The following is a 14,589-nucleotide window of genomic DNA, read 5'->3' on the forward strand; positions in this document are numbered from 1 at the left end:
CTTGTTCATTCTGGCGTGTAGCTCAACGGCTGGTGGTAGGTGACAGACGTAGTCGTAGATGTGCTGTCGGAGCTCGAGGGGTATACTCAGAAGCTTTGCATTGCTCTGAGTATCCATGACGTGTACTCGGACTATCCAGCTTGGTCGTTGTGGACTCGTGGGAAGCTCGAGCGGAAGAAGAGTATTGTCGATATATGGGAAATGGGACCAGGCGACCAGCGAATGTCACTTCACTGCAAGCACGGCTCGAGAAGGAAGACTGGCAGGGGTAAAGCATGTCACTTTACCATTGCATTCGTGGATCTAGGTAGTACTGCCTCAGGTTGCTATCTGATGACAGACGGGCGCGAGGAGCAACAGACGTGCGTGTCTTGCTCAGTGCTCCCCTCTAGGGAAGCGCTTCAGGATCTCAGCGAAGGCCAACAGGATGAGCTCAGTTAGCGTGGAACGCGAAAATGTGTTCGACTCTATGTATTCTACAAAACATGCTACTCCTTTATTGGTCTTATTTCCAACCACGCTTGTTTGCAAACCACCGTACAGCATAGACCAGACCCAGCAGTACTGGCACTTCGATGAGTGGGCCAACAGTCGCTGCTAGAGCCTGGTCGCTGTTGGGTCCGTATGTTGCCACCGCCACCGCGATGGCCAGCTCGAAGTTGTTGCTCGCAGCCGTAAAGCTTTGCGTAGCAGAAAGTTTATACCCGAAGCCCAGCTTGTGCGTTACCAGCAGCGTCGCCGTGAAGATGATCACGAAGTAGACAATCAGGGGCGCCGCGACACGAACCACGGAAACGATCTGGTGGACCACCTGCCGACCTTGGCTGGCGAAGAGCACAAGGATGGTGTAGAGAAGGCCGATAAGTGACCACGGTGCCGCCCACTTGAGGAACACTCGCTCGTACCAATCTGGGCTGGCGATGTACCGAAGCGCGAAGCGAGTGATGATGGCGGCGCCGAGTGGTATGCCGAGGAAGGCCGCAACGCTGACAGCGACGGTCTCGTATGATACAGTAATCGTCGACTGAGACCCGCTGATGATGTTGATGAATAGAATGGCCAGCGGTGCGTAGAGTACCATTTGGAGGATCGAGTTGATCGCGACGAGAATGGCGCAGTATTGGTTGTCGCCGCCAGCGATGCCGGTCCAGATCAAGACCATGGCGATGCAGCGGGCAAGTCCAACCAGGATCAGGCCTTCACGTAAGCTCCCCTCGTCCGGAAGGAAAGCCCATGCGAGAGCAAGCTAACAAGAGTGTCAGTCTTGTAGGTGTGATAGGGAAAAGAGCCACGGCAGACTCACCATAAGCAAAGGTGCAATGATCCAATTGACCACAATGCTGAAGCCGACTTGTATCCACAACTGCTTTTGTCGAAAGGCGAGGTGTAGAGTCTCGTACTGTACTTTGCAGAGAATCGGGTACATCATGACAAGCAGTCCGACAGCTGTTGAGGCGGAGAGATGTTAGCAATGGCCACGCATGCTGGAGTAGCTCGCGAGGTGGAAGCTTACCTATGGGAACGGAAACGCCAACAAATTTCCCACGTTGTAACGCTGGTCCAGTGCTGGGCACAAAGTTGCCGAGCAGGATACCGATGATGATGGCGAGCAGAATCCAGAGGGCGAGAAGTCGATCGAGCCATCCTAAGGCTTTGAAGGCGGAAACGTTCTCCTCCTTCAGTCGCTCTTCGTCCTGCTTCTCAACATCGGTGCGCTGGAGTGGCGTTGCATCTGCCTCGCCAGCTGGCGAAGATATGTCTGATATGTCGTCCTGGCGTGAGGAAGTCATTGTGGAAGCCGCCGGTGATGTCGCTGCAGTGGAAATATCAATCATAGAGGTGTAAATGGTGGATCCGGAGGTTGTCCTGCGCGTAAGAGACCATGTTGTGACGGTAGTTGATTTGGAAGTCTGTCAATGGGTTGTGCAGAGTTGACCGGTGTTCTCCTCTCGCAGCTTTTAAAGGGTTCGGTGATGCTCTGGATGCACTGCAAAATGTCACTGCTTCGCGCTGATTGGCTGAGGTGTGAAGGCAAAGACCACCCCGCCGCCCGGTGACATTCTTTCTTCCGGAAGCTTCCATCAACGGCATGCCACCGGGCAATGAAAGACCATTGTGCGCGCACGTTGCGGCGATAGTTTGGAAACTCTCATCTCGAGCTGTCACACCTTCGCCGCGCCTACGACTGTCTGCTTATTACAACATTTGGAACTGTCTGGCGACGCCTTCGCCCTCCCACTAGATAAGCCCACCAGTGTACGCCGGCTCCATAGAACGCTAATCCAATTCCTGTCCTCGTCCACTCCACTCCTTTACATCTCTTCGTCGATCGGCTCAATACCAACAGCATGGACAGCCAGACAACAAAGCCCGACACCGCACAACAAGCCCCAATCGCCAACGCCAGCGCGACCGCCGAGCAGCCATGGTACGCTGCATATCCTCCGGCGCGCTCCGAGCCACAGGCCATCAGTCGACATGACGTACTGCAACTCCTCAAATCAGAGACGACGGCGGACTCGGCGTTCGTGCTCGTTGACCTACGACGAACCGATTACGAGGCAAGAATTGCGGGCAGGAGATGTATGAGCACTATGACTTGCTAACGATTCTGCCAGGGCGGTACGATACTGGAGTCGATCAACTTGCCAGCCCAGAGCCTCCATCCGACCATCCCATCACTCTACAAGATCTTCAGCGCTGCTGGAGTTCGCCAAGTAATTTGGTACTGTGGTGAGCAGAGAGCGCGCATCTTGGTATCGCAAATCGTGAACGTCGTCGCGCTGACGGTTCGCAGGGTCCTCTCGTGGTCGTGGAACTCGCGCTGCTAGTTGGTTTGCAGACTACCTTAATGAACAGGGCGACGCCAAAATGAAGAGCCTTGTCTTGAGCGACGGCATCAAGGGCTGGGTGGCCGAGAAGGGAGTGTTCGTTCGTTACATGCAGGAATACGATGAGTCCAAGTGGACGTAGAGTGCGCCGTACGTACATTGAAGATGGTAGAGAAAGCCTTTGCTCATGTAGAGATGGCTTCTTACAACACAGTCTATCGAGATTTATTTATCTGACATTTCTATGTCTACAACCAGCTCTTGCGTTATGCTCTTGCGTTGCTTGCGATTGACACGAAGCAGTTCCCACATGATACCGCTGGCCGCCAGGTAGGATAGTGCCACGAAGAGCTGCGGATATAGATACGGTCGTTCGGAATCCGGGCGCCGAATGTTAAGCGCAATGACCTCGGAAACTTGCAGCAAAGAGAATTAGCAACTGGGAACAAGCATTTCAGGTCTGTGATAGCTTACAGGTGGTGGGGAGGATGATCGTGATCCACGAGAGCGAGAGCAAGGACTGCAAGTGTTTGAGCCCGGCCACCTCGACGCAGAGAGGACCGATAGTCTGTGATTGGACGAAAGAGTCAGCGACGCGCACGGCGACTACCATCGATGCCATGATGAAATTACCATCCAAAACACTCCGAGTACAGCACCTGCCAGTACAGCGAAGACTGCCAGCAGCGGGAACGATTCCGCGGGAATCCACATCGCGATCGACAACAGAGAGCACACCAGCGTCAACACACCGGCCACGTTCAGGCGGCTGGACTTGTCGCTCAGTATACCGATGACAGGACGGCCAATTGCCGTACCGATGTTCAGGAGGCCGATGGTATCGGTGGCGCGCTGCGAAGATAATCCAATCGCAAGCGCAAAGTCTGACAAGGAGAATAGCAACGCAATGTAGCCGAGCATGCTCACGAACGCCCAAGCGAGCAGCAGCAGGACGTCATAGCGTACCAGGAGGGTTGTGTCGAATGCCAACTGCGGAGGACGAATGTAGATGTTCCGATCGCGGATCATGGCTGTGGCAATACTGGTGAGAGCAAATGTGATGATGCCAGTGATGCACAGCGCCCAGCGGATTCCCAATGCTTCGATGATGGCACCGATCGACCAAGTGAAAAGCGCACCACCGAACCCGGATCCGGAGCTTGAGATGCCGTTGGCCAGGCTGCGTCGGGATTCGAACCACTGTGATAAGATGGGCAAGCTGGGGGTGTAGATGAAGCCAACACCCAGGCCTACTAGCACTCCCTGGGAGAGGAAAAGCTGCCAGATGTGGGTAGCGAAGCCGGCGGTGATGTAGCCAGTGGTTTGTAGGGCGACGCCGATGGGCATGGTGACGTGTTTGCCAAAGCGACGGGTGAGCGCCGTCACCAATGGCGCGGCGAGCATGGCGAAGGTGAAGTTGAAGCCGCCAATGAGAGCATAGTCGAGCGAGGAGGCGGAGGGGAAGCGGTTGCTATCGAGGTAATAGGACAAAAAGACACCGTAGGACTGGTAGGGTGGTCAGATCGTGTGCACACTTCGCAGTAAGGAGCGGACTGCTTACTGCTACAGCTCCCCAGGTCGCGAAGTTGATCATGAAGCAGGCGGCAACGCAGAGCCAGCCGTAGCCTCCATCAGGAGGCGTGCTATCGAGTTCTAGTTCTTCAATCTCTGGCTCGGAAGGCATCGTGTCGGAAGTGTAGATGGTTGCAGTCTTGAAGAAGATGATGGGCGGTGATGCTCCTTATATACTGCCCCCAGCATCCCTACCACCATCCTTCGCTGAACAAGCAGGCCTGGCGGCCATGCCAGCACGGTCGAGATCTACACGTGCGAGTGTCTGTTGCGGTAGTCGTTTGCACCACCACAACAGATCATATCCGCTCCAGGCCTCTTCCGCCGGGACGTGGTTTGTTGGAAGAATGGGAGGAGCGTGGCTTGGCGGGAGGGAAGCGCAGAATGTCACTGGGCAGCTCTGATTGGCTCGGCGGACGTGGCGGCTTCACGAACGCCGTCTTCGATGAGACTTCACGTTGGCCTCCAGTATGAAGAAGACGCATTGTGGTGCATAAGTCCAGTACAAAGCGCCTCATAAGAAGCGCCGTCCCTGCATGTGATGCAGAGGTAAGAGCCTGTGCTGTCTTTCACCTTTTTATTGTCCCGTCCACACGTCGTTCATCCGCCTTCCGTCTTTTACCACCGTCGATGCACGCTCGCTACTGGCGTCTGGCCGTCCTCCCCATTGCTCTTGCCCAAGCTCGCAGCACGACCGCCAATCCGACCGCGCTTTGCCGCCTCCCGTCACCACCACCCCACGCCCGCGCAGCCGCGTCCATGGCGGCCCTGTCTCGCATCAATGGCGACCTCAACAACACCGAAGCGATCCGCCATAGCACCGTCATCCCTATCGATCCCTCCTACGCCCGCCGCACACTAGCGATTCCCGAAGATGAAGACCGCCCCAACGTTCGTGCAGCATACCGCCCCTTCCTGCTGCCAGACGAGATCGCCACCAGCGACTGGGTCGCCAAGCTCGAACTCAGCACCGCGCTCAAGATGGCTGAGGCGGACATGGAGCGGACGGGCGAGCGACTGAGGGTCTTGATGCTCTATGGCAGCTTGCGCAGACGGTGAGTTTTTCAATCTGCTCGTAGACGCGCAGACTCAGCTGACCTTGCGGGAGCTCCTACTCCCGCCTCCTGACGTTCGAGTGCGCTCGCATCCTCTTCCGTTTGGGCTGTGATGTCCGAATTTTCGATCCCACGGGTCTACCTGTCAAGGACGATGTGCAGCACGACCACGCAAAGGTCCAAGAGTTGCGCGAGCTCAGCAAATGGAGTGACGGACATGTCTGGATCTCGCCCGAGCAGCACGGCACTCTTGTATGTCGCTTACCCGGTAGCTCCTAGGGCTTACGCTAACGCAGTGTCCAGACAGGAGTCTTCAAGAACCAGATCGACTGGATTCCGCTGAGTACGGGCTCGGTGAGGCCGACGCAAGGCCGCACCCTTGCCGTCGCCGAGGTGTCTGGCGGCTCGCAATCTTTCAATGCGGTCAATATGCTGAGGATACTGGGAAGATGGATGAGGATGTATGTTCCAATATCCACTCCTCAACACGACCATTGCACGAGTGGCTGACCCTCACACCCATCACTCTAGGTTCACAATACCCAACCAATCGTCCATCGTACGACTGTCCTGCCCTGGTCTCTTTTTGCATTCTTGCTAACTGATTGCTACAGCCCAAAGCCTATACCACGTTCACGGAGGTTCAGAATCCTGACGACTTTGGAGCTTATGTTGAAGCCGAGGGTGGTAGTCGTTTGATGCCGTCCGGCAACCGCGAAAGGGTCGTTGACTGCATGGAGGAGTTCGCCAAATATACCATCATTATGCGATCGCATTTCGACCTCTTCAATGACCGCTCCAGCGAACGTGTCGAGCGGCTGGAGAAGTCGCGCAAGGCAGAGTGCCAGGCGGACGGGGCGAACGGGGCGAACGGGGCGAACGGGGCGAACGGGGCGAACGGGGCGAACGGGGCGAACGGGGCGAACGGGGCAGAGGACAAGGCGGGTGAGGAGGGCAATGCGAAGACCACGGCGAGTGCCAATGTTGTCAACGGGATAGACGTGGCTGGCATCTGATGGGCTCGCTGCAAAAGCGGAGCTTCAAAACGCCCGATAAAGGAAGAATTATAGATCATGTTCCAGCCTTTTTGACGGAACGTTCGGGTGCATTCGGTTGTTGTTCAGTCACGCGCTATGGGGATGTCATCGTCCCACTGCCGTACCTGTCACTGCCTGTCACTGCTACGGCCCCGCACTCGGCCTTGGAATGATCATCCCATCCATTGACAACCAGGCTCGCCGAACATGTGACCACTCACCACGACCACTGTAATCCGTTAAAGTCGAGTCACCCGTCTCGCAATCATGGTCACCGAACTTCCAGACAATCCTGCCACACGTTCAGCATACGACCATGCAGCCCGCCACGGTGAGCGTAGAGATAGTTGACCCTCATCGCCAACGAGCACAGCACGAACAAGGCGATGGAGGAATGTGGTGCCCCCACGACCTCATCCACAGTCGCGTGGTGGTGAGCAGCTCGACAAGCTTTTGTGTGGAAAATGTCTTCGCATCGCTCCTTGGTATGTTTCTTCTCGAGCCCCCACAGCTGGGAGAGTGGCCACTCACAGCGTCCAGGCTTCGCGCGTGTCTGGGCTTTGACAGGTGAGCTCAAGCATGAGTGGACCGCGTACAAGGTCGGCAATTTCATGCGCATCCCGCATCGTAAGTCTCCACTAACACGCAGCAGTTCCTGCATCAAAGCCTGAAGATTGTGACTCCCAATCCCGCGACGGACGCAGATGCGAAGCGCAATGAATACATTGCCAACCTCAATCTCACGATTCCCTCGAATGTAATGAACCGCACTGGGCGGGGGCGTGAACAATGTCTCAAGCTACCCCCAACTATCTCGGTCGGCGAGGAGCTTCGAGGGTATGGGAACGGGCTATACGCGCAGCCCAGGATCGACTACCGTCTTCACATCAAAATTGATGCAGTGTTTGGGGATGGCAGCAGTCGGAGACTCACGGGCGAGAAGGAGATCGCTGTCATGCCATGCTCGGACGCACCACCGCCAGTGGATATCGGTGATTTTGGCGACGACTTCATCGCCTCGGCCAGCAACGCATCTCGTACTTCATTGCTAGGCGAGCAGTACATGATGACGCTTTCGATAGCAGAGCCTCCCTCGATGTCCAAAGCACGTGCCGGGGGAGCGTACTCGACCGTGCTGCGTCTTGCTGTCGACATACACGCCGCTCGCCACAAGAGACCTACCAAAGACGCAAACAACAAACTGCTCGATCGCCTGAAGCGGCTCAGCTTCACGCTTGAGCCAACGGTCCGAGCGAAGACATTTTACTCTCTACAACCATTTCCCATGATGCCAGCTCAAAACATGGTGGACAATCAAGGTCCAATTCGACTCCATGATTCCATCACCAAAGTCTCCAAGGTCGAGCTCTCGACGAGCTCGTGGCATGCTAGGTTTTTCGACGACGTTCCATGCTACGAGGACGCCGTAGGATCTGGATCGTTTGCCTCGGGATTTTCCTGTATGGAATTCGACCGGGCGTCCGTCACACAGTATGGCAGTCCACTGTCGACAACACTGTCTAACGGTCCCTCTGCGCTCGGCGCGTGGAAAACTTCAATCGACATCCCGGTGGAGCTCACAGGATCTTTGCACCCTTCGTTCTGCAGCGCGGTCGCATCAAGGCAGTATAGCATTGTAGTTCGAGTCAGAGTCAATGGCCTGTCGGTCAAGGATTTCATCCTCGAGGTGCCCCTGCAGGTGCATTACAAAATGTGCGTCGCCGCAACGTATGCGATGATGGAGGACGAGTCGTCACGCGATATGTCGGGAGATGATGTAAGTGGAATGGAGATTCGCGTAGGCTGCCTTCGTCGTGTGCAGTCACCCGGGCTTATAGAACGCTAACACATTATCTATCAGATGGATGACGATCTTCCGGTCTACCATTGAAGATAGTGTCTAATACGAAGAGCATGCCTTTTCGAGCAGAGACGGTCTGAGTGCTCGTTGGAATAGCTTCCTTTTGCCAATCATCGAGATGGTTACTCAAAAGAGCACATGGAAAGTGCAATGAAGGCCGTGGTGAGTATGGACATTTCGCACTACTATAAATCCTCAAGCCTTGTACACTCCCTCATGTGGTAAAGACCCATCATTTGATGAGAGTGTTACAACACAGGATGACGCTCCAACGGAGCGTACAGCTTCTCCGTCCTCAGGGTACCTTACTTCACGTCCTCTGTGACGACGGTCTGCTGGCGGGCAATGCTGGCAGCATCTGCTCGCCGTCCGGAGGTAGCTTGTCATGATACTTCCACGCGAGATATTCGAGAGACTGTCTTTTCGTTTCCGGAATCAGGAACGTCGTTCCAAGCCACGAACCATGAACAAGGCAAAGATCTCCATTACGTGGTTCAACCATAGGTTATCGCCTCCGCGATGATTCAACGGGCCCACAAGAGCCTGCGCAATTACAGCACCAAGCTTGCCGGTAGCGGCAGATATGCCGTGGACTGTAAGCGGAAACGAGCTGGGAAGACTTCGCCCGGTACTGTTCACGTGTCGCCGTTGCGCGAAGATCACACGCTCAAAGCTCCGAGGCATGAACCGATGAAAGTTGTCGAGTTGGCTCCAGAGGTGGAGAAGAACTGGCATATCACGTATAGTACCAAAAGCCTGCCAGAGGAGAGGTGCCAGTACACAAAGCCAATACCACAGAACAGTGCTGTGAGGGTGACAAAGCTGGGCGCCTGGATGGGCTTGCGGCCGATGGTATCGACTAGAAGCACCGATAACCAGTAGCCGGGAATATTGCCGGTAACAGACAAAACGATGTTGCCAACGGCGATCTTGTGCGGGTTGAGGTGCACATTATCGGCAGAGGCATAGCCAATGCGCTGAGGATGGCCGAATTGTTGAGACACAGCTCCCAGAAGGCGATATCGATGAAGAACCAGGATCCTGCGGTGCCGAGCAGAAATCCGCTACAGGAGCTTTTGCACCCACGCTGCGACGACGGATTCTGCACGTACGGCTTGCTCCTCTTCCACGTCGCCTACGCGATCACCCTTGAGGTAGGCCAAAGCATCCGCGCGAGCGCGGGTGACGTCATCATAAGCTCGCCGTCGGAATAGCAGGCAAGTCCAATCATCACGCAGATAAAGTTCGCGCTGAAGAGATCGTAGGCGTCAGTGAAGAAGCCGGTCCCAGCGACAACCACAGCGCGAATGTGCGCTTTCCCAACTGGCGCATCGTCTATCTCTCTAGGTCCGCGGCTGCTGTAGACCATCTCAGCGGAGCTGGATGGAGAAGCATCCTCTTTGCTGGACCACCATGAGAACTTAGACATTGCTGCTGTAATTGAGAGCCCTACTTAAGACGAAGGTAACAAAGAGCTACAATGTCCGTCTTGTGAGTGCATTGCGGGTTCATATCACTTTGCAATGAAGCATTCGCCACCAATGTAAGCCATGTGACGTCTACCACATCTGACACGAATCAGAATTGCCTGTCATAGCACGTTGTCACACGCAGCTGTTCGTGCGTGGAGTGCTGTACCTCGAGACAGTTGACTGCGGTGTTGCGTGGTGAAAACAAGCATGCCAAGCTGCCGTTGACCACGTAAGCTCAACAAGATGCCCAAGCAAGGATCTAAGCATGTCAGTAGCGCAAGGCAGGGCCTGCGGTCAGTGACATGCACCGGGAGGATGACATATCGATGACATTGCGAAGCGGTTTGTCACCGGCGATTAGTGACATTCTCGTGCAGACGGTGACCGATCGAGGCGAGAATTTGCGCAGCAATCGCTGTCGAACGGACATCAACCTGACTTTAAAACATCGCATGTCATCACGAAGTCTCCAGTCGTCTTATTGGTGGCAGAACCGGTTGGCCAGCACAGCAATTAGAAGTCGAATCAGCCTCTCGCAAACGATCAACCGAACGTGGTATACGTGACCCAAGACGTGAGCCCGAGATCTCCAGTCGCTCTTGGGCCGTCGCTAACCGGCCATGGCAGGCTGTAGACAAATTGTGAGGTTCGCACTTGTCAGGCGGCCTACACTCGCCTACGCTTCGACACCGAGATTAGCCTGGCTCTTGAAAGGCCAAATTCCTGCCCGGAACAGCATGACTGACCACACGGCAAGCTCAGCTAGTACGCAAGGCGCGTTGGTTAATGGTGTCCACGATGTCGCCGAGGTCCCGTGGTATGCCGCATTCCCGAAACCGCGTGACGATCCCAAGGCCATCGACCAGAAGTCAGTGCTGCAGCTGTTGAAGAGTCACCCACCGAGCGAAAAGTATGTGCTTGTGGACTTGCGGCGTGATGACCATAAGGCAAGCGAGAAAAATCTTGTTGTTGTCATCTCCCTCTAACAGTCTCAAGGGTGGCACCATCTCCGGCTCTATCAACCTTCCAGCACAGAGCCTCTGGCCGAGCATTCCGGCACTATATAGCATCTTCAAGGCCGCCGGTGTGCGACGGGTAATTTGGTACTGCGGTAAGTGACACTACGAACCCAACGATGGCTTTCTGCTGATATCTGCTAGGGTCGTCGTGTCACAGAGGCGCCAGGGCTGCCGGGTGGTTTGGGGATTATCTCGCTGAGCAGCATGACTCCGAGATGATGAGCCTGGTTCTCACTGGGGGTGTCAACGCGTGGGCAGCCAGCGGAGGCGAGCACGTGCGGTTGATGGAGGGCTACGACGAGTCAGTATGGCCATAGGGTAGGCCGCACGCTGACACTGTTCAACCGAGGTCGCTCCAAAAGCAGGTATGGCTGGATAGATGGAGTGATAGGTTTGGAGACAGGAATTTGCATCGCCCTTTGTCGGATCCTTCCCATCAAGCTATCCAATCAGCTTGTGACGGTGACATTCTCGGTTTCGGTCCCGGGTCCGCCGACTTGTTGAAGTCTTCTCCACTTGCCACCCCAAGTGCCTCGCCTCGCTCGCTTGCCCTTCTACACACCCACATCCAGACATTAGAAAGTAAATTGCAGGATGTCGGCGACGTCTGAGGACTCGCCATGGATGGACCACAACATCGACGACAGGGTACCGTCTTCAAGCCACCCCACATCCAAGGTGAACATCCTGTATGTCGAGGATACACCAGCATCTGATCACTTCTCAGTCCGAGCACCTTGCGCGCGTTCGTCGTAACCAGCAGCGCTGTCGCGCCCGCAAACGTGCCCATGTTGAGGAGCTTGAGAGCCAGATCGAGGCTCTCCGAGCAAAGATACAGCAATGCGAGGCTTGCGAAGCACCAGATCGTTTAAGCAAGCCGGAGAGCACCCTTGAGACGGCTCAGCGGGAGAACGCAGCACGACGTGACCTTCTCACTGCAATCGGCTTCGACGATGAAACCCAACAGCGTTTTATTCACTCCGCGGACAAACGTCGGTCTGTGGATGCCATCTTAAACCAGCACCGAACCAACATCAACTCTCCACAATTCCCAAGCACCCAGCACACTGCTATTCTACCATCAACTGCAGCGTACTCCAGCGCGCCACTCTTGGGATCTCACACTAACCGTGGCGAGCCGAAGGTAGTTGAGCCAGCGACTGCTGATGCTCTTAAAACGGTCTCACCCCGGGTGGATCGTCCAATGGTTCAGCAAGCAAATGTCCCAGACCTAGATGTAAGCAAGCTCCAACGACCACGTTGAGATCACTGTCGCTAAATGAGATTAGATGCAAGACTGGCTGCTAGCCGCCGACATCAGTTGGCCACCACTTTCCGACAACACGCTGGGCGACTTGATGACTCACAGAGAGCCACACAACGACTTCCTCGGATTTTTACCCGACAGTGCGCTCTCTGTGGCGCCTCAAAGGCCTATCATACCTTCCAATACCAGGTCAGACATCACAGTTGATGATCTTGGAGCTGGCCGTGATCAAAATACCGCCCAGCCGAAGGAAGACGGGCTAGCTCTAGATCCGAGCGTTGAACGCTGCTTCCTGGACACAATCGTACAGCTCCAACCCAAGGAGTACCTAATACCATGTTCGACCGCACTATCGCTGCTGTTTCGATACAATCGCAAAGGCCTCTCCACTGCCGAACTGCAGAGGAGTCTCAAGGGTGGGATGAGGCCGTCTTGCGAGGCCTCCGGGGAGTGTCGCGTCGAAGATAGTACGTTGTTCAACGTGCTGGCTTCTATAGCTGCCTAGCGCATCCTCTGATGTCTTGGAGAGCTTGTATAAAACCGCACAGCATACTTCCCATTTCGGATACTCTCCTTATTATATAGGGACTCAGGATGTCCTTGATATTCCTGTGTTCAACTCATGTTACAATCTTACTGAAAGGTCACAACAACCAATCAGACTGAGTTATCTTACCCAACACCCATTGCCAACTACTCTTCAAAGAAGCACTCACGTGATACTACCTTGTAGGATCGCAACATCTATACTGCAGACCTAGGATCAGACGATTCGTTGACGGTTTCTTTGATTGCCCAATCACAGCATGATTTGGCCGCGCCACCCCGAGACGCGCTAGTCTATGTCACTCATCGATTCAGCGAGATAAACGCGATCATTACGCGCCTCGCGTCGATGATGCGCGTCGTCTTCAGAGCGTGTTCGGACCACCGGACGACAATTCGCTCGCATACCCAGACAATATCACATTCTCCCAGAGATGTTGCCGTTGCCGTCTATCGTTCGTCATCATGGAAACTCTGGAACACCTTCCCGATTACCGCGTTCTCGTCTGCAAACCGTGTGGGATAGCGGTTGCACCGTGCTGGCTCTACCCACATCTCTGCAAGATGCAGGTGGGCCAATCGCCAGACTTGCGCACAAACAAGGACGTTCGGCTCTTTGCTGACGAGGAATTATCTGCTGCGCTCGACCGGCCGCTCCTAGATCCGCGGAAAGAGCAAGTAGTACTGCCAGTGTTTGATTGTGATGCGCTCCCTGGGCTCCATGTATACCATGGGTTCGGCTGCAACTACTGCCACTTTGTGTGCAAGGCTGCCGAGTACATGCAAAAGCATTATGATGTCAACCATGCATCAGTCCGATGCACACGCGGAGGCGTGCGGAAACACCGGGACATGTAGGGATTACATGGTCTGGTTTTGCCTTGTAAGTCGACTTGCGATGGCTGGAAGGCGGCCGAGGACGACTCGACATTGGTATGTCAGCACGCATTCAGACCCGTCGAAACACAGGCAGTGAGCGTCTCGTAACAGTGATTCCGTCGCGTCGATGATCGTCCGAAGATCGCTCTCGTCTCCTGGTGGAGGCACGGCGATCGCTGTTCGAATATCGTCCTTTTCAAGACCACGTACATGGTCGACGCTGCCTGTCTCCCTCAACCAAGGTACTACGGCGGAGCGGTGTTCGTCGAAACTGTGAACCCGGTTGGCATCATCGGCAGCATCGCGCTCTGCCTGTTCGACATCGCCTTCTAGGGCTCGGAAAAATTCAAGCTGCTAATTCGTCTGTCGCACGTCGCCTTGCACATCTCGCCTTGCTACTTCGAAGTACCACTGCCAGCTTGTGGCTTTCAAAAACCGCTGACAGGCGTGATATTTTGTCCAGATCTCATTGCCTGCGTGCGTTTGCTTCGATCGAACGTCGCCCCCTCGCTTTTGCTGGTTCACCCAGCCGTGGTTCTTATGGCAGTGCTCGCGGATCCCGCGCGGCGTACGACATACATAAGAGCAAACGACGCCTTGACTTCCTTGTCCGTGGCACTTCAGCCCGTCGAAGTAGGTGGGCAGGCTAGCTATAGGGGGGTCGGTAGGAGCTGGGTAGATGACTTCTGCGTGGGTTCTTGCGAGCTCGGTCGTGGCTTCGACCTCTGACACGATATCGTTCCGTAGCTGAAGACTAACACGCTTGTGGTAGATCTGCAAATGTGTTCTGATCTAGGAAGGTATCACGGCGTATTAGCAACCCAGACATACAAGGAGGCGATGGTTATAGTTGACTTCAAAACGGCGACAAAGTTCGTCCATCTTTGTGCGGAATTTAGTTGCTACGTAACTGCTCTACGTGCAGACACGCCCGCTTTTTGAACTTCTCTCTTATAGAAGTGATTGCAATCTTGTGCTTAGAGGAAGACGAGAGCGAGGACTATGTGGTATATTCACTTGCCTGTCTGTGTGTACCCGTACATTAGGAGG

General features: G+C 54.9%; 7 protein-coding genes across 7 annotated transcripts; 5 read left to right on the top strand and 2 right to left on the bottom strand.

Moving 5' to 3' along the window:
• Positions 1-505: 505 nt before the first annotated feature.
• Positions 506-1,790, bottom strand: ARR3_2 (arsenicals resistance; the record flags this gene model as incomplete). Its single annotated transcript, XM_064808458.1, has 3 exons — positions 506-1,246; positions 1,304-1,446; positions 1,514-1,790. The coding sequence occupies 3 exons, from the start codon at positions 1,788-1,790 to the stop codon at positions 506-508; spliced, it is 1,161 nt and encodes a 386-aa protein (XP_064653350.1).
• Positions 1,791-2,348: 558 nt separating this feature from the next.
• Positions 2,349-2,973, top strand: LTR77_011251 (uncharacterized protein; the record flags this gene model as incomplete). Its single annotated transcript, XM_064808459.1, has 3 exons — positions 2,349-2,561; positions 2,619-2,733; positions 2,798-2,973. 3 exons carry the CDS (start codon positions 2,349-2,351, stop codon positions 2,971-2,973), a joined length of 504 nt encoding a protein of 167 aa, XP_064653351.1.
• An 83-nt stretch (positions 2,974-3,056) lies between these two features.
• On the bottom strand, positions 3,057-4,515 carry LTR77_011252 (uncharacterized protein; the record flags this gene model as incomplete). Its single annotated transcript, XM_064808460.1, has 4 exons — positions 3,057-3,247; positions 3,306-3,399; positions 3,465-4,337; positions 4,393-4,515. The coding sequence occupies 4 exons, from the start codon at positions 4,513-4,515 to the stop codon at positions 3,057-3,059; spliced, it is 1,281 nt and encodes a 426-aa protein (XP_064653352.1).
• Positions 4,516-5,162: 647 nt separating this feature from the next.
• On the top strand, positions 5,163-6,474 carry LTR77_011253 (uncharacterized protein; the record flags this gene model as incomplete). The annotated part of the gene is made up of 5 exons (XM_064808461.1): positions 5,163-5,458; positions 5,512-5,710; positions 5,762-5,919; positions 5,990-6,017; positions 6,073-6,474. The coding sequence occupies 5 exons, from the start codon at positions 5,163-5,165 to the stop codon at positions 6,472-6,474; spliced, it is 1,083 nt and encodes a 360-aa protein (XP_064653353.1).
• A 337-nt stretch (positions 6,475-6,811) lies between these two features.
• Positions 6,812-8,386, top strand: LTR77_011254 (uncharacterized protein; the record flags this gene model as incomplete). The annotated part of the gene is made up of 4 exons (XM_064808462.1): positions 6,812-6,980; positions 7,036-7,094; positions 7,148-8,272; positions 8,357-8,386. 4 exons carry the CDS (start codon positions 6,812-6,814, stop codon positions 8,384-8,386), a joined length of 1,383 nt encoding a protein of 460 aa, XP_064653354.1.
• A 489-nt stretch (positions 8,387-8,875) lies between these two features.
• On the top strand, positions 8,876-9,570 carry LTR77_011255 (uncharacterized protein; the record flags this gene model as incomplete). The annotated part of the gene is made up of 2 exons (XM_064808463.1): positions 8,876-9,234; positions 9,261-9,570. 2 exons carry the CDS (start codon positions 8,876-8,878, stop codon positions 9,568-9,570), a joined length of 669 nt encoding a protein of 222 aa, XP_064653355.1.
• Positions 9,571-10,565: 995 nt separating this feature from the next.
• On the top strand, positions 10,566-11,164 carry LTR77_011256 (uncharacterized protein; the record flags this gene model as incomplete). Its single annotated transcript, XM_064808464.1, has 3 exons — positions 10,566-10,738; positions 10,818-10,939; positions 10,989-11,164. 3 exons carry the CDS (start codon positions 10,566-10,568, stop codon positions 11,162-11,164), a joined length of 471 nt encoding a protein of 156 aa, XP_064653356.1.
• Between the last annotated feature and the right edge of the window lie 3,425 nt (positions 11,165-14,589).

This window comes from Saxophila tyrrhenica (genome assembly GCF_035928015.1).
Source record: "Saxophila tyrrhenica strain CCFEE 5935 chromosome Unknown scaffold_40, whole genome shotgun sequence".
In the NCBI taxonomy this organism is placed as follows: Eukaryota; Fungi; Ascomycota; class Dothideomycetes; order Mycosphaerellales; family Extremaceae; genus Saxophila; species Saxophila tyrrhenica.